Below are 27,515 nucleotides of genomic sequence, written 5' to 3'. Positions count from 1 at the left end.
TTTGTTTAAGAAATTGCCTACCTGTAAGGAGAATATGGGTCAAAGCACGTCTTGGTGACTTCTGTTATCTCTGGGTTACAGCATTCCCCACCATCAAAGTTGTATCTCTCGTAATTACAATCCATGTCACACACACCGTTCTGCTTCTTCTTGTTGAAGAGCGTGTGGCGTACGTGTCGGCAGTCTCCGCCATCGTACCCGGTCAAGGTGTGGTTGCACTCAGGATCACAGTTCTCATCCCCTATCTTGCTGATATCACAGTTAGCCAGGATGAGTCGGTGGCGAAGGGAAGAGTTCTTCACCTCCAGCACCTCCAGCTCCCAGGTGATGTTGTAGCGACTGAAAGCCTCATTTAAATGCTGATGCTGGAACTCAATCTGCTGCCGGCTGACGGTGGGGTTCTGGTGCTTGTCATCATAGAGATTTACCACACGGTAGCGGACGATTTTGTTGCGGCGGAAGCTAGGGAGCTTGTTGTAGCTGGCAATTACATCCGTGTTGTCACAGACTGTCTGTCCGCAGAGAGGAGGGTCTAGGCTGGTATCCAGCAAATAGCCATGATGATAGCTGAACTTGCTCTGAGGACTGCTGCCATCCTTCATGGGAGACCAGGTGTTTTTCACATTCAGTAAACTATCATGAAGAACTAGCTGAGGTAGAGGCGTGTCTTGTCTGTGAATTGCCTGGCCCATGTCCAACAAGATCTCCTTCTGAGACCGGGCTGTCCTCCAGAGGCTGAAGTGCTCTACGTAACCCCGATAGTTCTGGTTCAGGGCATTTCCTCCAACCATGAGCACCTTGCACTTCAAGGTCAGAAGACTGAAGATGCTGCCCACTTGCTCTCCACTTGTGGCCACCTGGGCACCATTCACATAGAGTTTCATCAGGTGCCCATCATACGTGGCAGCCAGATGCACCCACTGGTTGGGGAGGTAGCTGCGATGTGCTGCAATGGTGGTTACTTTGCGAGCACGGTCCGTCTTCAGAGAGAAGAAATAGCGGGGGTCTCTATTCCCCTGGTCACTGACGGTGTTAATCCCCAGGACCCATCCTCGGTCACGGGAGGTGTAAGAACATTTGTCATATAGTCCTATGTGCCCCCAAAAAAGAAATATGAATAAATAAGGATGACAGAATAAAGAATTTAGTCTTTCAATTGTATAACTATATCTCTCTATATGTATATACACAGACCCACCTACATATGTTAGAAAGTTAGTGTATAAGAAAGACATTAAATCATCTAGTGCGTGATTGTGGGAGGTCATGTTAAGACTTGCTATTAAAGGTCACATTTTGCCAGCGGCGAGTACGAATGGGATTCCCCATTCCTGACCAAAAACCAAAACCTTTTGGAAATTTCTATCAGCAAAATGTTGTACCGTGCATTTGTTTCTTACCTTCACTCAACCCATACATCACTGGTTGAAAATAAGAACAGTCTTGAGAAGCAATCCTTGTTGATCTCACTCGTATCTCATACCCATGAACCCTGTATCTAGTAAGGTCCAGAGGAGAAATAAGTATAAAATCTAAGTACTGCACAGTTTGAGAAACACTGAGCAGCTGCAACAATCTTGGTAGAATCAAGCACCCAAATCCTACAGAGAGTGAATCGGATGCGTTCAGGCTACCTTCAAATTCATACCCAATAAAAATCAGTAAGCAAATGGCATACATTGGTATGCTGGATGTGCTGAACAAGGTATATACCACATCAAGAAAGGGCAAGAAACATGCACGGACGGACACACGCATTCAGAAAGATTCCTGCCCCCTCACACACACACTTAATAGCAATTTGGTGCACCGCAGGGAATATACACTAATGATTTCTCTCATAGACAACGTGTGGATCCACACCTAAAGCTCTCTCAACCGGTCTTCAGACAGCTCCAAGCGGTGGGAAGAGCCCACACCTTCTCAGTTTGGGACAATAGGTTTGGCAAGTTAAAGACATGCATTTCCATCTTTCAGTTCTCAAAGGCCAAGGGCTACAGGGACACCCCTCAACTGAAAAAATAATCGTTGGAGCCTTCAGCACCAAATGGCCTTTCTACTATCAGGACATAGAAAACAATCCTTCCCCCAAGCCTTCACTTCCAAAAGCCTAAACGAAAATCATAAATCTCTGACAGTTCAGTCCTCATGAAAAGACTAAATATCCCCTTACCTCACCCCTGCACCCTAACCCTCCCAGCACTACAACCAAATAACATCTTCTGCTTCTGACTAAGTTGCTCAACAGCCATCTGTTAACAATCACTCATTAACAGTGCAGTCTTGTCTAGTATCAACAGAGCAAAGGTTACAGGAGCATTCACTGTATTTTTCCTCCCCTCTCCCAGCACCCACCTTCCCCCCTCTCCTCACACCCTTCCCCTCTCCTCCTCCTCCCCCTGTAAAAAAAGTCTTCTGATGGGAAAGTTAAAAAAATTTAAACAGGCCTTTTTTCTGCACGCTGGTACGCTGGTATTTTGCTAGGGACTCTGAGCTCCCCCTTTTCCTGTTTCCTTTGGAAGAGAGATCCCAGGGTTCGGAAGGTAATGTGTTTATTCATCTGTAGGGCGCACTCAGTTCAAAACCTTTTCGAAACCAGCTTCTAGTTTATACTGCTACTTCTGATCATGAGAAAGGAGAGGAGAAGAACCAGGGAAGGAAAGAACAAATATGCTAAAAAAAATTACATTTGCTGGGATGGATGTTTACCTGAGAAATTCGTGATATGAAAGCCAACGCTACCAATGACCTTCTGGAGTCTGTTTTTTAAGCATTTTTTAATTTTTCTTTATGGAATGAATACTTCTACAAAGCATTAATTTTCAGAGGTATGAGAGCCCATAAACGTCTGCGTTTTTATGAATCTCAAATGAAGGTATTGTCCAACGATAGTGGGTGGATAATACTACAATGAATGAGAAGACAGCTGGCAAGACAAGTCCCTCTTCCAAATAAGTCATAAAAAAAAAAGTTATAAAAATCTCAACTTATTGTAATAAGACCATTAGAGCTGGTCAGACATTTTGTAAGAGAGTTTTTGCCTGCCAAGAAATGCCAACACGGTGAGAACAGAAAAAGCGATGCAGAAATGGGCTAGTCCCAACAAATCTCTCTGAGAAGGTGCGGGTCTTCAACATGGCCAGGAGAATCCCAGGGACTCCCCTCGGCTGTTTTGACTGCAAGCATAGAAGGTCAACCCATCCCAGCCATGCCCCCCATCATCTCCTGCCACCTTTGCCACCCAGCGACCGAATTCTGCAGGCCCACGGACCACAGGGCAGCTGCACACGCAATAGCTGCTCCACCTGTTTCTTAAGGCATCCAAGATCCCTGCTGTTGGACGGACAGCTGGAAGTCCTTGGAACAGGCTTCTGGGGTCTCCAGGTCTGGGGAAGTCCACCATACAGTCTTTACGGGTCAAGTTTTTTGGCTTTTTGTACTGACCGGGGCTGGAAATATTCCCCCAAAGAACTGATAAATTATTGTGGAATGGAAATTCAGTTTCCTAGCCAGCATTAAAGAACATCTTCCTCTCTCTCTGAAGTGCTGCATGATGCTAGTGATTGACCTCAGCTGAACAGATGGAGCTGCTGGAGGAATACTACAGAATAGTAGCAATCCTCCCTTGCCTTTGAGCATTTAAACCCTGATGTGATGCAACGTGTCTTGAGTTTGGCTCAAACAGCTGCCATCAATTCAAGATTTACAGGGAGCCAAAGGAGGGCAGAAAAAGAAAAAAACAGTGACAATAGGGACACCACTGAACATGCCAGTATGAAAGCTGCTGAACTAAAACAGTCTACTATTCCAGTTCCTTACATTTTCTAGTTTAGGGCAAAGGTCATTACTGAATCCATATGCCACGTACGGTATTCTTTTCTCAAACTTTTACTATTACAAACATCCAACTCTTGATGAAAAGATGGATTGAACACAATCCCTTCAGCAGCAAGACTTGTTTTATTCTTAAGAGAAAGGAAAAAGAGTAAGAAAAGGGATAAGAAACCCACACTCCCTATAACTTGCAAGTCGCACCAGTTCTTTATGACCTTCTTTTGCTTGTATGTTGTACCTACTTTCCCAATCCTTCACTTACTTTTGGCTTTAGACTAAGAATCCTCCGGCTAAGGGAGTGTCACTTTTCCGTTTTGTCCCCAGCACAATGAAACTAATTTCAGCTGGGACTTTGGATGTCATAATAAAAGAATTTATTACTTCTTCTATGACAACTAATAAGGGCAAAGCCATTGGAAGAGGGACATGTGAAATAATTGCCAGAACTTCTGAAAACTGAATAATTTGATGTTTTCACAATTTATTTCAATTTAGTAAAAGGTTCCATAGCCATGAGTTATTTCTCAGACATAATTAAGAACATTTTAAACAAGAGGCCTCTTTTACCCCAAACAAGGCTGGTTTTGAGCAAAATCACCCCTCACAATGGTTGACACTCCGAATTTCAAAATTCAGCTGTGACCACAACCAACATTTACATGAAAAACATACAGAGTTTGGATTCTCATTTACACTGAGAATTCTTTACAATAATGTGGTAAAGGACATTTTAGCTACTTAATATCCCTTTACAAACCAAGAGTGGTGTAAAGAGGCCTCATGGTAAATGAGACTCAAGCCAATGACTGCAAAACCACAATTTGGCGAATATGCCTGAAGTTTCTGAGCCAAGAAATGGTGCGAAATAAAACTGATGTTTGTTTTCCCCACAGCAATTAGATTAAAAAAATATGTACAAGTTTCATACAGCAGCAAACAGTTTTCCTCACTTCTGCTTGCCCTGAGTTGCTAGAAAGGGATGGAGCTACAACTGAGAAGAATACTGACAGCCCTTCTAATTCCTTAGTCTGAATGATGTTTTCCCCGTAAAGCTCCTGTTCCTGAAACTCAAGGGATTAAAACAGAATTTTATCTTTTATTAAAAAAAAGAAGAGGCACTAGTTCAGCTTTCCAGTAAGAGTCATTGGTAACCTTCCTTCCCCACAAAGAAGTGAGTCACTTTTCAGACAACTCCAGAGAAGTGCATGAACAGAGTAAGATGCCACGTTCCTGTATGCTTGGCCAAAGACAGACTTTCACGGTCCACAAGGCTCCTTGCAGTCCCATGATATTTGTCCCTTATAGGAAAAGTAAATTCCTAGGATCAAAAGAGTGGGCAAAGCTGGAAAATTAAGCTCCAAAGCCCCGATGCCAAAAGTCAAACATGGGAAACCAGAAATATAGTCCCTTTTTTTTAAAAGTGGCATCTCAGTGCTCTCGCTACTGACGCACAATTGCTCCAGTATATGACTGTCCATCCAACCTCTTCCAGGAGGCCCTAATCAAGGCCATATATTATATAAATATATAATTTATAACCAGTTTGCTTTCAGGACTTCGCTGGGACTTAAATAGAGCCACATCCTTGCATGGGCCCTGTGCACTGGACAGGATTTGGCAGCACGACCACAGTGTGTAGTATCAGCTGCTGAACTTCTGGAAGAAAGTCCTGGGTGAGGACACAAGACATTGCTGTAACCAAGCTCACGATGCCGAGATTGGAGCAGATGTTTATCAGCAGCAGCCACAGAGAAACGGGAACTCACAGCTAGAGGCTGTAGCTGCTGGAGTCCTAAGTAGCTCTCTCTGTGGGCAGTTTGAAAGAAGAGAGGCCGAAGTCGCCCATGCAAGCTGCTGTAATCCGCTTTAATATTATCAATAACAGACTCCAGGCCTCCCTACCACACTTCAGTGCAGTTTTTTGCATCTTGCTAAGAGCAATCTTTCCGGTAATCAGCCTAGCCATAGAATTACCTAAGAATGCAGAAAAAGTTTCCCCATTTTGCTGAGCAACTGGAAGCAAAAAAAAAAAAAAAAAAAAAAAAAAAAAAAAAGAGACTTGTTATGCTTTTCTTTCCAGGAGCCGAGAGGCTGGGGGAAGGGGAAGAAGGAGGTCAGTTTGACTTTGAACACATCAGGTGTGCTGCGGAGCCCGTCACAGCCGTGCAAGGCAGAATGGAAAACAGTGCCCTGCACTTCTGAAAGTTGGCCGTGCCTGTTTTGCTGGGAGACTACAACCAGAGGTGACAGGACTCAGTTATGAAAGGGGAATTTAGGTCAACAATCAAAGCTGCAGTCAGGGGGCCCAAGAACAGGGAGCTAAAGGTTGGGACTGTTTTTTTCTTTAGCATGCTTTAATCGTTTAGTATCAAAGCACAGAGGAACGCTTGAAAGAGCAAATATTCTACAGGAACCTATAGAAAGCTTTTATCTGTCCAGAGGAAAATAATTAAAACCGACAGATTTGGGTTAAGTATCCCCATGTTCCTTGCAATTGGATAAGTCAGTGAAGATCCACTGGAGCAGTTCTTGAGTTCTGCACTGGATATTTCACGGTATGACGTTGAACCCAATATAGTTTTACAAAGGGGAGAAATAATCTCTCCTTTCCTTTGCCATGCTTACCCCAGCCCCCACTTCCTTCCACAATAGTTAAATAATTCAGAGTCCAGAGTACTTAAGGCAACATCTCTGTCTATACCATTTCCAACACAGCTAAGAGGCCTCCTGAGGTCGCCCCCTGAGACGAGGAGTGGCTCAAGCAAACACCTGAGACTTGCTCAGGTAGCAACGTACTACTTAAGCGAGCAAAAAGGGGATGTTTGCTGCTGCTATCAATCTAGCCGAATCCACACCAGATATTATCATTTACAAGCTATGCAATAGGATTCAGATCTGAGACAGAAGGATGGAGTTCTTTTTGTTTTGACATAAAAGACAAGATCTTCATCATGTAGAAATACAGACTCTAATACAGCTATGCCTATTTAACGTTGAGAATTTGGCCCAAGGCTCTTTGCAATATCAAAATCTTTATATCACTGCCATTTAGCATTAAATTAAGCATATATTCTGTACTGTTTCTCAAATTCCCAGTCACTCATATGCTCAATGAGATACCTTGAAGCCTGAAAACAGGGAGGTGAGAACAGCTAAAACAGCAACACATTAATTTGTAGTGGCTGGTTAGTTACGAACATTACATAAATCCTTCCCTTCTGATAACAAAATCATGTAGGCTGCAACAGAGCAGCCACTGGCATGGACAATCACATTAGTGACACCTCACTGAGCCTATTGTGAGAATATACCGGCTAACAGTATATGAGAGTTTACTGCAGATAGATCTGGTAGGCTGGGGTTAGTGAGAAATTATTAGATTGTGAGGATTTTGAGGTGTAAATGAACACACAACACTGCACAACCAGATGGCACAGAGGAGCGAGCTTCAGTCCTTGCAGTATTATAACAGGGTCATCCTTGGACCGGGTATTGCTTTTGCAAGGGCTCCTTTGTATACAGTATCAGCGTAAACAAGTATTAGTGGGAAGGTTGGCTTCTTATCTAGATCTCCCTAAGCATTTCACAATAAAGCTGCAGAACCAGTGGAGACTGGTACTTGGTTAACAAACTGTGGCTGTTTATGATCTAATAACTAGGTTTAGGCGGGCTTTTAGATGGATAGCAAAAAGCACATCCTTCGCAAGGGTCAAACTTCAGTCCCTGCTATAAAGTCTGGGAAGACAGGAACATTCCAGAGAACAAGGGTAAGTATTTTCTAATATCTACAAAACAATTTATTTGTCTGCCTTGTTCTCAGAAACAACCAAATATTTTTGGTTGAAGCTTGGAAAACCAGTATGTGTCCATGTTATTAGAGATGATCATAACATATGCAGACATAGGGACAGTATTAAGATAGTACAGGAAGGCTTTGTTCTGATACTACTTAACTTTAAATCATAAACCCTGCAGCCATCACCGTTCAGAGAATCACTGGTGTACGTCATAAATATGGGAGGCTTTGCATCAGGCTTGATTCAGACAAGAATTCAGGTTGGTGGCTGCCAGTTTTAGACACTCTAGTGTGGCCCACTGATAATAAAGCAGAGTTTAGTGTTTATGAAAACCCAGATATCCTTCAAATATAAGGGAATGGAAAGCCCTCAGTAAGTTTGTTGGTTTGGCTCAAAGAGACTTGAACACACCTCTCAGCTTCCAAGCTTATCTATGCTCACTGATCAGCAGAACCAGGTTACGAATTAACCATCCTATTGTAGCTGAGGCAGTGTATTCACCTTTAGAGAAATCCAGCATTAACATCATTCTCACTTTAAAAGCAGATGTTGCAAAACACACGGATACATATCAAGAGGCATGCATGAAAATCATCCATCTTTCACAGATGCATGCACAAGTAACACACACAAAACTGGAAGCACACACAAACTTGCAAAAAAGGACACAAATATGATGGCACACCAGCAGAAGGGTCGCTCTACACACACAGATGAATGTACCCAGCAACGTGCTTGGTGGAACATACGTTACCTCTGCTTCCACGTCTCCTCCTCCTCCCTGCACTATTAGCCAAATACTGATTAGCTATCAAAGTTCTACAGAGAAATTTACTCTTGTGCATGCTAAGACGGAGTGGCTTTCCTCCCTTTTGTAAGAGTTAATGCTTGAGAGCAAACACAGAGAGTATCTTCTACGGAAAGAACAGACACATAAGTACCATAACTTCCAGGCAATCTAAATGATAAAGTGGTATTTCTGGGCTCATTTTAGAAAACAGCAGAGAATTGATCATAAACTGGGTCAAGATAGGTCAGCATACCTCAGAGCAGATCAGATGGCCAGAGCATCCCAGGAGGAATTGTTCTCCTGGAAGGATTATTAGGGGCACATCTGTGCCATCAGATGACCGTGCACAATACCCATCAGCTCACTGGGAGTTCAATATGGCATTTCCTTTCAAAATGTGCTTTGTGCCTGACAAGCACTGCAAGTCAATCAGCTGCAGCAGCGGCCAAGCCCGTAGTCGTGCTGGAAAAACGCCCGACATGCTGCCCTACAGAACCCCCTCGACGGCCAGGAACGTGGAGCAGCGAGAAGTGGAGGTCTACACATGAGCTTGCTTGTCGTGCTGATCAAAATACACAGCGAGGACTGAAGGGAGGACAACACAGCTTGTTTTGCTTTTTAGAATTCCTTTGTCTCTGACCTTTACAGCAGCTTTAAGGCAGCACTGGAACCAGCTGAGCAGTTACTACTCCCAGCTGCAGAGAGAAGAGCTTTTACACCATTGCACAATGCATGTGTGTTTGTGGGGGGGAGGTTAGGGCTAGAGAACAAAGAAGGAAATCTAGTGGCACCTAAATCAAGCATTATGATCAATGAGGGAGTGGGAAGAGGACCTGGGGAGCGGGGACAACCTTACAACCTTTCCAGGATCAGACAGATGGCCAACATCCACATTATTACAAAAACAAAACAAAAACAAAAAATTCCATGAATGCAAACTAGGGCACCCTGTGAGGAGACTGTAAAAATCACATCATGATAGCTTAGCCTTGTCTTTGTAATTGAGGGGCATTTCCACATGAAACAGTTCTAGTTATTTAATTGGATTTTGAGAACATTCTTGGGCAGATACTTTGTGAGTGCAAAACTGAGTAGTTCCAGTGGATTTACACTGATTTATACCATGCAAGGTCTTTGCCTCTGTGAAAATTAAGTATCTTATTGTAAAAATATCTTAGATCTCATCCAGACTCAAATATCTTACTGCATCTGTCTTTCCCATATGACTGCATCTTTCCTGTGCTAATAGAAACAACTGAGGAATTTACCAACCTTAAAAGTAACGTCTCCGATGCAATACACAGAACAGCATGCAATAACAGGAGGCAGAACGGAGCTGATTGTGCCTGTTTTCTGCTGTCGCTTTTGAAAGGGATCCGGGCCTTCTCTAATCATGACTATTTCATGCCTTAAATTCCCCGCTCCATACTTGCATACAAGTTCCAAACCCATACACAAACCACAGAGATATTTGTGCTTTCTAGGAAACATCCTGCTGAAAAAACCTGCCTCTCTAACATGATATAACTATTATAGTATGCATTCCAGATAGGCTGTAGTCACCACATACTAACCTAAGTATATAATTTTAGAGCCCTATTTTTCTGCTCAGTTTGAATCCAATTTCATTTGTTTTGGTATGATTTTCCTCCTGGAAATACCTGAGCTTGTGTTTCTGCTCTACAAATATCAGTGATCACTTGATCTGTAAGCACAAATAAATAGACATCTAAAAGAGAATTCTCACACAGATACTCACGATGTCTTAGAAGTGTATAGAAACAAATTCACACCTATTAAATCGAAGGCTGTATCTGAAAATTCAGCCTTTAGTTCTTAAAGGACAAGATGGGACAGCGATGGGCAAACCTCCAAAAGGTCATAATTCTACTTTGCTTTCCATAAGCGTTGCCAAAGTCAAATGCTTCTCAAAAGTAATTGACCTTCTCCAGCCTGCAGAACTGGGAGAAAAATGTAAAAGAAACAAGCTACCTTGGAAGATTTTTGGCAATTCTTGTGTTTAGCTGAGCAGCAGGAAATATCGTATGTCCAACCTTTCTTATGTTATTTCAGCCCTTCCACTTCTGGTTAAATTTGGAACCAAAGAAATGAAGACTAACAAAATAGCATGTACACGTACTACTTTCTCTGTGCATAGACCTATATATACATGTGCACATGGGTTTGAGGGAGCAGACTGGGGCATTTTGAGCACTTGGCTTAAATTTGAATTTTGAGGAACGGTCTCCAGCTGGGGATGGCTCAAATGAAATGAAATCCTGTCTCATAACACTAATCACCTTCGATAGGTCTTTGGTCTATATTTTCTGTTTGCAACTCAGCCAAAGCCACAAGAATAGGTCATTTCAGCATACAGCCTACATACTGGACTGCTGTTCTGCCCTGAGACTGTGAGGGAGACCACCCAGCAAGGAGATGACAAGCAAAAGTCACCCCAAGCTTATTCTCTGCTTTCTCATTCACTTCTCTGTTTTTAACAGATGTCTGCTGTGTTAGCTTCACAGTCCTGACATTGTCAATGCTCCAGCTTTCAGAGGGAAACCTTGATTTCGCTCCCCAAAGTTTGTATTCTGGAGGTAAATTCTTGCCTTCATTGAAGTCAACAGTAAAACTCTTACTACCTTCAACGAGAAAAGATTTCAGTCTTGTTTTTCAGCTTGTCTTCAGACTAGCTGAAACACTGGACTGTTTTGAAGGGGAAAGTCAAGTCATTGCTCAGCACACCGTTCCGATTAAAGGTGACAAAATCTAAACAAGATTAACAACATGAAACTCAGCCTGACAATTCAACTATAGTGATGCCCAGGAGACCCTACAAAGAGCTGGAAATATTATGGTGACTAGAAATATCCTACCAGTGTCAAGGAGAATCCATAGAAATACTGGAAAATTAAAGGATTTGAAATTAGCATCCTAGTGCTACCTGTGCTTTACTGTTGGCTTCAATTATTTTTGCAGTAATATCTGAAAACCCCAGAATAATCTGACATTAGAAGCACTCAGACACAATATGGGTGAGGACTGAATTAACTCCTCTTTAAAGAATTTGTACTTTGGAAAAATGCTGAACTTTTATTTGAAAGTTATGGTGACAGATATTCCACCATTCTACTCAGAAAGGTTTTTCAATCATTGACTACTCTCAGGGCTAAAATACTGCATTTTCTCTCTGTTCTGAAGTTGCTTAGCCTCCATGTGCATCCATTAGATTTACTCATATTGTCTATTATTAGATTTCCAACCTCGAATTATCAGATTAATAGTCCTCAAACATATACTTAAAAGATCATGATGATCAAGTCACCTCTTAATCTTCTTGAGTCAAATACTTTAAGACTTGTTACAAATCATATAATTATTGTCATTGTTAATTTTTTTCCTCTAAATCCTCTTTCATACCACATCCTTCTTAAACTCTGGACACCAGAACTGGACAAAGTACTTCAGCACCAGCTACTCCAGTGTCAATACAAGGACAATACAACCTCCCCAATCCTGTTCAATGCTTCCTTGTTTACATAGCCAACGATGACTCTAAACCTTTGGCCACAGCATCGCATTGGCAGCTCACATTTACATGCTTTATCTATTCCAACAGGCAGTTACTCCTAAACATTTAGCTTCCAGGTGAAAGACCCTTCCCCCACCATCCGTCCTTTATGTATGACCTGCCGCCTGCCTTTCTATATGTATGACTTCACATTTGGCTTTATTCTAATGCATACTGTTTGCATGTTCTCAGTTTTTGAAAACACCCAAATGAGAGTCCTGTTTTGGTCATTGTTTACCACTCCCTGAACTCTGCAACATCTGCAAATTTTATCAGCACTGATTTTATGTTTTCTTGCAGGTTGTTGACAGAAAATATTAACTAGTAAAGAGCCAAGATTGCTTTGTGCTGAATAGGAGGGAATGTGGCCAGAGTCACACTGTTCAGGCAACAGCTCTGTTTTTCAGTAGGGGAAAATAAATACCTGTGATACTCATGAATACGAGCTTACACAAGTCAAGAGAAAAAAGATGGGACAAATAGATAAGTAAGAGATTGGCAAGATATGCCTCTGTCTTTTTGTCTCTTTGGCATTCCACAACGTCAGTCTTCTCTTTATAGCAGCACAGCGCTGCAGGGACCTACCACGACCCTGGCCAATGGGACTTCTTGGCTGAGCATTTCTTCTTTTAGTACAGTGGAGTGGCATTTGCCATTTACAGCATCATACGTGACCAAAGCGCTGCACTGATGATACTACCTCATCCTTACAAACAGCATCTCTCTGAGGACTGCTGCGAACCATTATCCCACCTTCACAGATGGAAAGGACAGAGCTGAAGGCACCTCAGAGCAATTGCAAAGTAGCAACTAAAACCCCAGAGCAACCTGCCCACCTCCAACCATTATGCCACAAAATAAGCAGCTTGAATTAGCAGAAGAGGGAGCCTGCTTCTCTCTCACACAGCAGTTTCATCATGGAACAAACACCCTTTCTTTCTCCCAAAGCATCTAATTTATCGCTGAAGGAAATCTCTGTTCTCTTCCTGAAACCACCAGCCAAAAAGAAACCTCTACCCTTTGCAACTGCTTCTGTTTTCTTCTCTGCCAACTAGTCTCTGTTTCTCCTTTCCTTACAGGACATCTTGTTGCAATACCCTTCTATAATAATTTTCACATAAAAACCTGTGCCTCGCAAAGCTTGCCCTGTCACCAGTGTTTGACAAGTGTCAGAGAAACCCCATAAAAGCCAGGCTGTGAGTTCGTCAGTGCAAAGGACACCATGTGTTGAACACATTGACAGTTCTCAATAAATAACATCCCTGCAGAACAGCTGGTTGGATTGCTTGGGTTTGGAAGAATGTTGGCCCCGTTGCCTACTTACGTGCATCCTCCTCAATGATGCACAGAAGATCCTGTGCATGGGGAGCGGAAGTACATCACTTCCAGAAGATACCAAAGTATTTTTTGGAAAAAAAAAAAAATGTATCTTAACACAAGTTTAGATCCTGACTCAAGGTTTATGGCCAATTTCAGACATACAGATGTGCAATGAAGTGTTGGTTTCTTGATATAGGTGCAACAGACGTTCATCCTGAGGGAGGGGAGGTGAGAGATGGGCAATGGTAGGAAGAGCTATCCTAATCTCATTTCCTTCTTCCCTCTCTTTCATGAAATACATAGCTCCCATTTCATTTAGTGCCTTCTTAAGTATGAGAGCACAGAAACTGTTCACCAAATCAGTTTGGCTTTCACAGTGTGAGACAAAACACATGGTTGGGGCAGAAAGGCCCTTGCTTCTCTGCCCCTGCCATCCGCGCTTGAGGCAGAGGGAGGAGTTTGGTCCAGTACTCAGCCTCCTACCACTGGAAGGTGTCTTCCTCCATGAGTACAAGTGCTCCCAGCCCACCTTTGCTGCCAAATCCCAACCCTGCAGAAACCTTTGGAGAAGAAACACAGACCCCTCACAGTATCATTTTGCCTCTGTGAGATGCAGCTGCTGTTGCTTCCCTCTCTGGCCTTTTCCACGGAGCCTGCAGGTGTTTGGATACGGCCATTTCCCAGTAAAACCGGTGATATGCTGACGTTTAAAATAAAATAAAATAAACCCCTAGTATTACAGCGTATAGCTGAAGACCACCCCTGTTTGAGCACTGCCTTTGGTGAGACATAGAATGTAAACAGTCTGTTTGATTAAACCATCTCTAGCAAGAGGACTTTAGGGAATTCCAGTCTTTCCCAGCGCAAAGAGCAGAAGATACTCTGCTCTTCATTAATTCAGAGCTCTTCAAAGGGCAAGAATGAATCGCTCAACTTTCCTCCTAGGAGAAACTGTTGATAGTTATCCTGGAATTCTTGGAGGAAGCTCATCAGTATAAATCAGGTCCATTTCCACCACCACCCTGCCCCCTTCTTTCTTCAATCTGTTCACAGGCAAAGGGATCATGCAACAACTGATAAACTTTGTCCACGCTGCAATACGAAACGCTCATTTCTGATTGGGGTGGGAGGTGGAGAGACCGCAATGGAATAGTCTTACAAGTAAGGCTATTAATTACCTGACAGAAAATATTTGTACAATAAGAGAAACTGCTCTTTCAACAAAAAACAACAGATAAGACTATTTTAAACCATTCACATTTTAAGGTATGGAGATTCTGCCAGCACTGGACACCTTTTGTAATACATCTAAAACTTCAAGGCTCTTAGAACTAAAAGTGGGACCACAACTTTCACATCTATTATATCTGTAAAAACTCCCTTATTCCCAATTTCCAAAGACACTCCCTATGGAAGAGGGGGAGCCTGGGACGGTGACGTGAGCAATGCATCAATACCACACCCCTGCGCAAGTGAGGAACCACAGCCCTGACCAGTGCTGCCTCCCACACTCCCAGAGTTTTCCTTTATCTGATGATTTTCCCATGCATTTTGAGTAGCCAGAAAAGCTTTTTAGAGGATCCCGGTGTCTCCTGGAAGGAAACAAACACATAATTCCCTCACCTCCTATCTGAGACCACCAAGGTGCAGTACTAAAAGCACAACCCAGGAGCAGTCACAAGAAAATGGACTTTTTCCTCAGGTTCCCCCTGTGCTGTAAGGGGCTTCGGGGACCTCTGGAGCAAGTTAAAGCATTTTGTGTTTTCCAGCTGACAGCACCATTACCATGCCTATCTGTCCCTTGCTCCAGAGCTTATGGTGACTACACAGTCCCGTGTTAACTACTTCCTTGGGTCCTGCTCACTCCTACCTCCTTAAGCTGGTGGTTCTGTGACAGTGATGTGCAACACCAGATGTATCAGCCTCGTGCTCAGACTATAGTAGGACAATTATCCTTTGGGCTATTTCAGTCCTTTTACAGCCTTTGCGCAACTCAAGAGCAACAGTTTTGGCAGGAGCCAGAATCTAGATTTCAGTGTTTAAAAAAAAAAAGACAAAATCAGTGGATTTATCAAGAAGAAATTCTACAAGTTCATTGAAGCTAGTCTCCCTGCTCGGGGTTGCCAAATACTGCCCACGCTGATTTTAAAGCAAATTGAGACTATAATTTTACTCCCTCTTTTTTCATATTTTCCGTGAAGAAGGGAAAAGAAGAGAAAGACGCATAGTTAGATGGACAGGCAAACATCTCATCAAAGAAACTCCTACAAGCAGATGCAGAGTAGGAAACATCCAGCAACCCTGCTGGCTCCAACCCACAGCCTGGACCTGAGTGCATGGTTGATTTTCATTAACCAACTTTTCTTCCTGTGAACTTCCTCTGAGGGTGTTTGTTTATAAACAGAGGAGGGGATATTATTGCTGGAGATGGGACAGTAAGGGAGGGGGTGAAGGAGTTTAGGGCCACAAGACTGGAGAGCAGAGTTCAGAAGTGTTTGTTGCCAGAAACACAAAGGGCTCACTGTAAAAACAGTATATGGCCTAATTTCACAGTCTAGAGGGATTATGATAGGTATATGCAGAAAATACTCCAAAAACTAAAAACAACCCCATATTGTACAAATGTTTCCCACTGCATCACCATAACCATTACACACCCAAATTAAACCATCGACAGCGGTGACGGTGGTTGGAGGTTGTTCTCCATGACATCCACTTCTCAGCTTGTTCATTTTCCCCATTGCAGGCACTCTGTCTCTGCCTCAAATTCTACACGTTCATCAGTCTGGAGCAGCCCCCCTGATTTCCTCTCCAAAGGAGTTACTCTAGGTTTACATTGGTGTGTTCAACAGCAGAATCTGGCTTGTACTGCTCACCCTTCCCTCTGCCAAGTACATGTTTCAAAATCGTGTGCGTAATGCATTTAGTTAACATTTGCTTTTTCTCCCAGTACTCCTTTTCTCCCTGAACATCTCCATTCATGAGCTACAGCACAGGAGGCTTCCAATTCTTGTCTAGTTTACACTGAAAATAATTCCCATTAAATTATCACTGGTGAAAGGTGCTGTTTTGACCTCAGAGCGGCTGCTCTGTTTATCCACAAGACAGATGCAATGTAAGACAGTAGTAATGCAAGCTCCAGATTTCAGCCTTAGCACCTCAGTCTGTATAAGCACAGATGCTGCTGAATTCAGAACAAAATTGCGTGGATTGTATGATGTACAGCCTCCCTGTTGATGCTCCCAACAGAAACACTGGCTGTTTAGCCACGAGAGTGTGCAGTAGATGACGATCCCTCCCCAAAACAGTCTGGGGCACTAACACGCTGTGTGCAAAGCCCCTTCTGCAACCACTCACCTGGTCTGTATTTAGCTATGAGGTAAGTGAGTTAGTTTTGCCCTTAATAACCTGAGATACCCAGAGCAGATTTTCAGCATTTCCTAGGAACATGCTTAGCAGTTAGAACGTACATATTTTACAAGCTGTTTCAGCAAGTCAATATATTAATCAATGTGCAGCTGTATCAAAAATATCAAAGTATTCCAATTTAAATAAGAGAACTCTGAACTAAGGGGCTTCGGTGATATTTGCTTTTCTCCCCCATTATGGGCTGCATACACTGTTCCATTTGAGAACTACAATAATTCATCCCGATTCAAACATCACCAGCATGTCTAGGTCAGAGATATTAATTCTAGACCATCTGATTTTCTGCCATCTCCAAAGAGCTCATGTCACAAATGCCAGCTGCCTTCTTCACCCGTCCCCCGTGTTGCCAGTGCTTTCAACAGTGTGACACCAGGTGAAAGACTTCATAACCACCATCAGCTCAGTACAACAATTACCCAGTGAAGCAGCTACAAGGAAACATCCTACAGGAATTAGGCTGTGTTGACTTCACATGGAGAACAACCCAGGCTGAGGAATAACTATCATCGCCCCTGAAACAAAAAAAGAGTTTAACAAAAGGCCAAGGCTCCTGGGATCTGTTTCGAGCTCTGCCAACAACACAATGCCAAATCTTGGGCAAATCAGAGCATCCCTCCATTCCTCAGTTTCCCTGATTTTAAGGGCAATGTTCTCTCACGCCTGAGAAACTTATCACCGCCATCAGCGGGATGTTTTGAGGCAGTTATCAGGACTACAAAACCACAATTTACTGCAATGATAAAGGAAAATAACCGTATTAGGATACATTAGAACAGGAGGAAAAACCCTACATTCAAAACTAAGTAACACTGGTAACAGTGAAGGCCTTTCCTTTCCATTTCTTTCCCCATCTTAAATAAAACAAACAAAATAATGGTGATAAGATCTCTTTCCTCAATCCAGTGGATGATCTTTGTGAATATGCTTCCAACACTAACAGCAGAGAATAGGCAAGGAAGAAAACGAAGGAGGAAAGGAGCCTGCAGCTGATACTCGGTGTCGGGAACAAGGCTGCTCTTCTCCCAGTTCCATGACGACAGAAGACTCCTGGGAATCAGATGAGGGAGGGGAAGATGGGTCAGAGGAGAGAAATCCATATGGGAAAGTGATTTAAAGCAAATAAAGAGACAATAAATTAGATAAGGAAAAGGAGGAAAAACACAGCAGAGGGGAGGAAGGAGAAGAGATAAAAGAGCCCTAAGTATCACTCAAAAGGAAGACTCAAGGAAAGCCTACCAGACCCCAGGAGTTAATCAGCAAATAACAGAGTGGTTTTCTTCTCTAACACAGCAATTCTTTTGCTTTCATGAGCTGGTATCATATCTCTCAGATGCTGCTTCACCAGGCCAATTCCAGATGCTTCTCAGTTTCACTTCACCCTCACTCCCTCTTTGTGAGAACAACGGCTCGCTCCTTGTTTGTGTACCACTAGGATGGATATTAAACAGAACAATACCAATAATTCCCGGAAAATATGCATGAGCATATGCCTGACTAAGCACACAAACACACAGCCTGCTTACCCTCTGTTCCCACAGCACTTCCAACACGAGTTGGCTGAAGCCACCAACCTGGTGGCCACCCTTGGTCCGCAAGGAGGGGACACCACCCTCCTGCGGCAAAAGAAAGTGAGAACTACAGAGAGCGCAGGGTTACCCACGGCACGCACTTGTTAGGGAGGAGGAAACCAGCAACTGTGCAGAGCAGGAAGACGGGAAAGACGGGGGAATCAAGGACACCAGATAGTAGAGAGAGAACCGAGACTATGATGGTGATAAGAGAGGGTGGAGAGATTGGACGGGAAAGTTACACACTTACATCACCCAGCAAAACAGAAAACCGGACAGCATGTTTTGAATAAGTGCTCTTTTTAACACTGAAAAAAAACCACCACCACCACCCCCAAGGAAAAAAAAAAAAAAAAAAAAAAAAAAGAGGAGAAAGGTTGAAAGAGACAGAGGCCAAAGTGGGATTTGGAGTATAGCAAAAACAACTAAAATAAACATGTCCCCTTCCCCTGGCCAATTTCTCTGACGTTAGGGCTTCGCAATTTTTCTTCTCTTGTATCCAAAGCAAGAAAGGACAGCAAAATAAAGGATGTTAAAGCAAGGACCATGGAAGGGTCCAGGCTTTAGAGGAGAGATGCAGAAGACTCTCTGAAGTCAGAGCCTAAGCCAGAGTCAGCCAAGGTCAATGGTATTTTTTCACGATCTTGAACAGGTTTAGGATCAAATCCATGCTGCCAGCATAAATCTAACATCATGAATCCAGCCCCATTCTCACCAAGGGATGATCTGATTTGTATTTATATTTGTTCACAGTTTTAACGATGATACATACTGCACCCTCACTTGGTGCTGGCAACCTTATAGATGTTGAACAGTCCTCAACTAAGCAAATTGTTCTGATCACTATGGACAAGGATAGCAGAAAGCAAAATTCTGGGATAAGATATTCACTCTTGTTCTCTTTTTAACTCGCCTTTTTGAGTTCTGCTCTGCTCGCGTTTAGAGTAAGAGTACTTTGACTTCATGGATGGCTTTGGGGAGAGTAAACTTTATAATAGGCACTAAGATCAAATCAAAGCAGTTTACAAGATCTGCCACTTGTGTCAGAATATGGAGGGAAATAAACAAGCTAATCTTCCTTGATCATTGGAGTTTAAATGCTCTATTGATCTGGGAAAAAAATCAAAGGTGCTTTGGAAATTGTGTGTGTATGTGCATGCATGCTCACACCAGAGAAAATGAAGAGAAATGTAGGGAGAAGCAGAAATTAGCAGAAGAACAATCAAGCATTTCTTCTCCACAGAAAGCTGAAATAAAAATAAGAATCATATCCAGATGTCAGCTACCCCAAGGTAGGGAAATGCCCATAGAGCAATGTAAGTATAAGGTCAGAAGAAAGGTACACCTTCATTTTGAGAAGTCTCATTTTTGGGAAAATAAACAAACAAAAAGGACAGCACAGTGAATTGTTCTGTGCCCAGAACAATGCGTGAAGCAAACGCCCAGAACCTAGAAAACCGAAAAGTCCAATATATTTTGCATATTTGAAATAGAAAGAGTAATATATACTGATCATTGTAAAGACAGTATTAGATGAAAAATGTGGTAGTATAGAGAGAGGAGGTTAAATGAAGAAAAAGATGATATTAGACTAGCTGATATAGTTGAGAGAAAAATATAGAGGGTTTTGATCAAACAAGACTTTTCTAATGCATTTTCAGAATAATCTGGAATACAAGATTTGAAGAAGTAAAACTGTAATAAAGTGAACGCGTTCATTCTCACTATGACGGGATGTAGGAACTGCCACACAGACTAAGACCAGAGAAGGGTGGGAAATGTTTGATAAAATATTTTTCTCAGGAAAAAGGGAAATTAATCAAAACAGACTATCTGTGGGAAAGGATCAGTTTTGGCAAATATTCTAACTGAAAATTTCAATAGAAGTTTCATAACTGTCAAAACACCTGATTCTTTTTTTAACTTTCTGAAAATAAGAAAGCTGATATCTTTTACCAGCAAATGTTTTTCTTTCTCATACTTAACACTTTTCCAAACCGATGCTTTGGATTTTAGGTACTTAAGATGTTGTCAATCTGTCCTTCTCTTTTCCTGTCTTATATTATAGTGGTGACTCTTGGTCTTAGGTAAAGATCTTTGGTTTATAGTAGAACACTGGGAAATTTTCTGTGGCCTGTACTATGTCAGAACCTACAAAGTGGATATTCTGTGAATGTTTGGACTAATTATCTGCTGTTATATCCCTGACACTGCAGGGGACTGAATTTGACAACCCAGGTGGTCCGTTCTCTGCTTCTGCTCCTATAATTTCTATCAGAGAAAAGAAAAGAGGAGCTGAAAAAACAACGGCTAAAATTGGAAGCAAAACTATTATATGGGAACATTTCAGCTGACCCCAGTTATGGAAGGGTTTATTTTTGTTTTTTCAATATGTCTTTTTGAAAAAAGCCACTGTATTTTGACTCTTTTTTCTGGCTCAAGCCAGCATGAGCAATGAAAATCCAGGGTGAAAGCACTCAGTTAATCCCATGGTCTTGAGAGCACCTAAAACCCGTTGGTCCTGCAGTATTTTTGCGTTAAAGCTGCTCAGGTAGGTGTCGTGGCTGCACCTCTCTTGCAACAGAACTGAGGAGCTTGGCACCTATGTCCTGACGAAACTAGACCCGGGCTCCAAAGAAGGCATTTCTCCACCAAAACCCCCTGCTCCACCCAGCTGGCATGCCCCTGCTGTGTTTACCCAGGGTCAGGCCCCAGTGACCAGGGAGGTGCCCGCCGGCACTTCAGCTCTTTGCTGTTCGACGCACCCAGCCAAGGATCTCTCCCACCCTTGGCAAAGGCTGACACAAAGCTCATGGAGCAGCATCAGCAAACTCCTGGGCCCGCTTTGAAAGTGGAGACCTGTCCCGTTCTTCATGAGAAAGGTAAGTGGCACCTACCTTCGTGGGAGGGTCTGGGTTAGGGACCCCGGGGAGCCAGCGTCGCCCCTCCCAGCCGCTGCAGTGCTCGGTGAGACCTCTGGGATTTAGGATTTAAGTGCATCCCTCACTATGCCACACGTGGCTAGGGCTGATGGTGTGCACCTCCGCCTCCGCTCGGAGCGGCCTCAAGATCCCCTCGGCCATCTGCTACGCTCCCCCGGCACCATGTGGGGAGGCGACAGGGGGACCCGGAGAGCAGCTTCAACCTGATGCGATAACTTTCAGGCATCTGAATCACCAACCAGGTCTGTCTTTCCGCGATGGTTTAGTGTGCGAAGGCTCTCCAAGGGCTTTTTCTTGCCCTCACCACTGAGGCCCGCCTGCCACAGCTCCGCTCTGCGCTTCTCCAGACGTCTCCACGAATCCCTGAGGAGAGCCCCACTCCCGCCCTCTCTCCAAACACCATCCCTCAGCTTGCTTTCTGCCTCACACGAGTTTTTTAAACTGAAACAGGCTGGCTTGAAAGAAATAAGGCCAAAATGAAGCTTGCAGAGGCGAGCTCAGCCTGGGACACATCTCTGTGCCTACAGGAGACAGCCATACATCATTTAGGAATGTAAATTTACCATCCTTCACACACACAGAGTCAAATTTCCCTCTTTCTTTTATTACCATTTTATTAATTAGAGCAGCCTACATGTAACTGCTTTACGAAAAAAAACGCAACTTTCTTCTAACTGTGCTGTTCTGACTCTAGTGTGTAACTGGTCAAAAGAACGAGACTGGTTAAAATTGGAAATCTTACAGAAAGAAAAGTTATTTTTCTTTTCCAGTTTCTGACTCTTGCCCTGGCTTCTGCAGGCTCAAGGAAATGTGCTGTTCAAATGCAAATATTTAGTAAATGACAAACTATGCCATATTTTTTTCAGCGACCCATTAGTCAAGCCTTATCCAGACCCATAGTCATGAAGTGGCTAATCATTTGAACCCATCTACAGGGAAGCCAAAACCACACAGCTACCTGCAACCTTCAGCAATGGTGTATTGGAGGCTTGTCACCCTGAAGGAGCATCTGGGCAGGTGCTCAAGCTCCTGTCACTTTGGTCCAGCCATTACTCCACTCCGCCCGTCATGCCCATCACCCTGGGACCTGGCACATGCCAGCGCTAATTAGATGACAGAACTACAAGCTTTATGTTTGACTTATTCTCTAGTCCTTAATTCTAGTACTTCATTACAGATCAAAACAAGAAAATTCATGCAATTAAAAGACAACAGGCTGTTGAAGATGAGAAAATGCTGCATTATCTACCTACCTATTATTTTAACGCCAGTGAAACTCAGAGTAAATTCTCTATTGAAAATGTTCTCAAGTTCCCAACACTCCCGCTACAAGGATCAGCTCCAGGGACAGGACCCAGCTCACCAATTCTACCTGAAGTGTATTAAATCAATATCAGACTCCAAAACTTCAGAAGGGAACCAAATTAACCCCCAAAAGTAAATATATATTCTTAAACCCTGTGGGGGGAACAGACCTACGTGGCGTCAATTACATATCTTTGTAATTGCCCAATTATTGGACCCTGCCACAGATGTTTCTCAGCCCCTTACATGCAAGAGCTGTGGCTTTAAGTGAGCTCCACTGTGCTGATTTTGGCATTTCTTTCCCTTTGGATTCTGCTGCAGTTTTATGTTCATCAAGGACTGAAGTTGGGAAAACATAGGCACTCCCTTACATATGAAGCTTTATTAAGTTGGGATCATGCTCTCTGTTGGCAGGCAGAGGAATAGAGAGACAGAGGAGAATGAAACCAGGAAGGGAAAAAAAACCCAAAACAAAACACAAATAACTTTCACTCTTCAGAGCAGGCACGCCTTCTTACTCCAGCTCCCGCTGCCGATCATTCATCCCGCTCCTCTCAGCTCCCAGCCAGTAAAGAGTCAACATCTCATTCCTATGAAAGCATGAGCTATCCCAGTCCTGAGCCATATACCAGAAAACACAGTGACAGGGACTCAGGAGGATCCTGTTTCTTAGGATGGAGTTGCATTTCCACAGTAGAACTGAAATATCTTTGATTACAACAGAAGCAAGGTCAACGGTGCTTTGAAGCGTCTTATTTTGCACGGCATGTGTATTACCTAACTTGACTACAGTCTGGACCTTAACTCCTTCGTTCACAACTAGAGATGCATTCAAAGACCCTACAGGGGAAAGTGCACAAACTTGCATGATTAATACCATGTGCACATGTGTGTGTTTGTAAGAGGGATGTACTGTGCTGTGTGGTAGGTACGCACATCCAAGGAGTGTTTGTCCAAGAACTGTGCAGCCCGGGGAGCGAGGCAAGTACGCACGAGCTGAGAGCTGCCTCCGCTGGAGAGCCGCACCACGGGAGCCGCACAAACGAAGCACAGCCCAACTCCGAAAACGCTTCTGAGCTTTTGCGTAACACAGATCAATGGGTCAGACTTCTAGTTTCCCAACAGCTTTCCCTGACAAATGCCAGAACAGATATCAGTGAAGTCAAACAGGGCAGCAATAACATCACTGCCAACCAGCGTGAAAATTGGCAGAGCCTGGCACCAAGGACTGCCTATCATCAGAGACAGGGCATGGCCCGGCACAATGACGAATCCACTTAACAGCGCTGTAAAATTAGCCATTTATGAAAACAAATTGAATACTGCAGCAGAGGGTGACGTAAGGAGAGTTGGCTCCAGACAGAAACAGAAACTCCTGTAGCCTGGATTAGCAGAAGAGCTCCGTTATATCAGGGCTCAGGCGTAGAAGCTGATAACAACTTGAGTCCTACATGAGATTTTTAACAGACACAACAGGCTTCCCCAATAGGCACACATGTGGCTCCTATATGACTCGCAGTGACTACTTATATGCCAGCAAGGACGGATGGAAGGGGAGCAGTCAATACAGGCAGAGGGTGGGGGGCAGAAAGTAGATGAAGATACAAGGAGGACTCTGAAAAAGGTATCTTCCAGGCAACCCTGCCCTCTCCCTCAGATCTGTACAATCACACAGTTTCCCACTTTGCAAGTGGGATGGAAGTTGGGGAGAAACTCACTTCTGGCACTGTCAGCAAATTTGACCCAGACCCTGCCCCCCCCCCCCCCAACCACCCAGAAGGGCTCTCGATTTCAGTGGGGTCCTACAGATGCAACTTCAATGGCAGAACAGGGCTCCTGAGTCTGTCACATCCCAAAACAGTGAAAATGAGAAAGCCAAGAGTTTTGGCAGCCAGAAACCTTGATTTCCTCATTGAGGGAAGCGTAATCTCTCCCTAAGCTTGCTGCAGGTCTGGGAGGCTGTGGTGTGCGGAGGATACTCCAAGTGAGTTCCTCTTGGACCTCTTCCAGGTGTTTACACACAGAGCCAAACCTGGCTCCTCTTCAAGAGTTTGTGCGAGGGGGGGAGGGGGGGCTTAAAAATAAAATAAAAATCACAAAGTCCTCCCGAGCTGAGCTGCAAGCTCTATGGTGCTAAACTGGGGCATTTCTTTTCATTTTTCACAGTGGAATGTTATTTCCATGCATAAAATGGGTCAAGTGTTTTATACAGGCAACAACCCAACCTCCCCCATCCAATTAAAGTATTTTACTACAAATGATCTTTGTGTGTGTTTGTCTAGGTTCCCTATTGTATGAATTAGAGATATTTGCACCAAAGACAGACACGGGGTCTTAGGTGTTGGATTAAACACATTAAAAAATACACTGACTGTGTTTTGCCACTGATGAGATCCATGTAAACCCAAATTCGGTCTTTCCTAACTTGAAAGAGAAGCACTTTGAGCCCTGGGGTTTAAGTTAAGATTGGGAACCAGAAGAGTGGAGTATGAGAAAGCCAGGAGAAATAAAGCAAGTAATAATCTGTTTCACCTACGAAATTACTTATCTGCCTGTCCTACTAAAGGCAAAAAGGAGCAGCCCATGCCCAGCACCTCCTGCCCACCCCAGCAGCCACACACACACCGTGTCCCCCTCCTCACAAGTGAGCAGAGCAGCTGGGATTGGGGAAAGTTAAGGAAATGCACTGCTGAGTTCATCTTAGTTTCTATTTTCCTTAGGACAAAGCAACTTTCTTGTGAGACGACAGTCGCGCAGGTCAGGGATGGGGCAGTGGAGACGGAGAAAATCGCAGAAGGGTGGGTGGCAGGGGAGAGGCGAGCCGGGCTGGCGCGGAGCAGCCGCGGTACCACCGGCACAAGCATCCGCTGCCTTCTGGTAGGAAGTGACTCCAGTTAAAGGGAAAGGGGAAATCCTCCCTGTCTCTTTAAGGCATCCTAGGACATGGAAACTTTGTACTTTCAGGGAATCTCCTTGCCAAAAGAACTGTAAAACATGTCTTCCTCCCCCCCCCCCGTTTCTCTTTCTGACTTGTTTTCTTTTTTTTTTAAGGGCATTTCCATTTTCTATTACTTCCTTCAGAGCGAAGATGGATGTGGCAACATTTATAAGGGTTTGCAACCCTCCAAAAAGTATCCGATTTCACGACAACTTCGCTGCACTTTATCACTAAAGCGGGGAGAGGGCGGGAGGTGGCGGGAGGGAGGGGGAGAGGGAGCGAACACGGGGGAAAAGGACCCAAATTCATGATGGGCTCATAAAATTTAAATAAGAAAAGTGCAATATTCCTCATTATTGTTCAGCTCAGACAGCTTAGACTGGTAGCTGCTTTGAGTACTAAATGATTTTATAGGGCTATTTGACCTTACGATCATTTGTGTTACACTTGCCATTTCTAAGGGGAGACAAAAATACTCAACACATCCTCTAGCTGCAGTGCTATTCCCAGCCCTAGCTGAGTGTCGAGGGGTTGGGAACTTTCTAAGCTCATTTGATTCATTTGAGGTTTCACAATAGCCAAAAGTTCCTTTATAGCTTTTTGGAAACCACATGCTAACATTGCATCTAAAAAGGTAACAGTGAAGTACACTAAAGAGCTAATAAAACTAAGGAAATCGTATAGGGACCTTAGATATGCATTTCTTTGCAGCCACACACTAGACACATACATTTCTTTTCATACATACATAAAAGCTACTTTCAAATGCTGTATTTACAGTTTTCCAACCTGAAAATTAGGTAAAAACCCACCAAAAGAGCTCTCTCTCCTATCTGCATCTTAATCCATACACACAGAAATAAAGAAACTGCCCAGGATATTGCCATTTCCCTATGCAAAAGTTTACATAACTTTTTCTGTGAGCATATACTTTCAGACAGTTTGCCAAGCTCCGGTATTTCACCAAATATATGCATAATAAACATACCCGAGCGTGTTTACACATGCACTCACATACGTACGTATGTTGCAAGGCACACACGCACATTTAAATGTACACACACATATACTATACACACGCACGCCTACAGCTGGCTGTTCTGCCGGCTCCCGAAACGTAAAAGGGATGCTGCAGCCACAGGCACGACGAACTACCTACCTGCAATGACAGCCGGAGATCTCTGTCCTCCTTCAGCTTTCAGCCACACTTGCAAAGTGAAGGCATCTCGGGGCAGCTCAATATCTGCCTTCAGCCGCAGCTGATCACCTTGTCCACTGAAATAGAGCGCCCTGCTCGGGGTAAGGGACTCCTCTTCGTCCTTTACCTCCCGCTGTTGCCTCCTGCGGGGGACATGCCCAGGCTCCAGCCCAGCAGTGGAGCGCCTTCCTCGGGCTAACCTGGTGGCACAGGTGCCCGGGGCAGTGTAGAGGAGCTGGCGGCTGTGCCTGGTGTCCCTTCTTGCCCTGCGGGAGCGCTCGTCCATCCCACATTCGGGTCCACTGGCTAGGGCTGTACAGAGAAGCGCAAGAGGCAGCAGCAAACTCCAGAGCTGCATTTCCAATCTTCCCCCCCCTTCTCCCCTGCAAATCCTCCCGATCTGCCAGCTTTGGGCTCCTCCTTGCCTTGACTTTCTTCTCTTGTTCACCCTTCTTGGTATTTGCTCTTTTTATAACCCTTCTCAGTTGCTTTTTCTTTTCTTTTTTTCTTTTTCTTTCTTTCTTTTTCCTGCTTATAGATTTTTTTTTCCCTTAAAACAAATAAAAATAAAATAAATCAAAACTCCTTCTTGGTTGAAATGTATTTCTCTGTTCTTCCTCCTCTATCTGTCTTCTCCTCTATTCCTCCACAGCTGGAATTCCTCTCTCTCTTCTTTTCTCTGCTGGATTTTCTTCCCTTTATTTTTTTCTTCTTAAAAAAACCCACACACACACTCTCACACACACACACAAAACAAAACAAAAAAACAAAACAACCCCCCCCAGCTTTCTCCAAGACTCAGACCCACTGATTTCCCTCCCCC

General features: G+C 43.6%; 1 protein-coding gene across 1 annotated transcript in view; it reads right to left on the bottom strand.

The window, feature by feature from the left end:
• PAPPA (pappalysin 1) overlaps positions 1–27,050 on the bottom strand; it is a 179,142-nt gene extending 152,092 nt beyond the window's left edge. Inside the window, exons 1-2 of the mRNA XM_076355185.1 lie at positions 26,654–27,050; positions 22–1,090 (exon numbers count right to left, since the gene is read on the bottom strand). Coding sequence (XP_076211300.1) covers positions 22–1,090; positions 26,654–27,050 — 1,466 coding nt within the window. The remainder of the gene's footprint in view (positions 1–21; positions 1,091–26,653) is intronic.
• Between the last annotated feature and the right edge of the window lie 465 nt (positions 27,051–27,515).

The sequence above is a fragment of the Aptenodytes patagonicus genome, chromosome 18 (genome assembly GCF_965638725.1).
Source record: "Aptenodytes patagonicus chromosome 18, bAptPat1.pri.cur, whole genome shotgun sequence".
NCBI classification, from domain to species: Eukaryota; Metazoa; Chordata; class Aves; order Sphenisciformes; family Spheniscidae; genus Aptenodytes; species Aptenodytes patagonicus.
The sequence above is the reverse complement of the archived record's forward strand: the minus strand, read 5'-3'. Positions and strand labels throughout refer to the sequence as shown.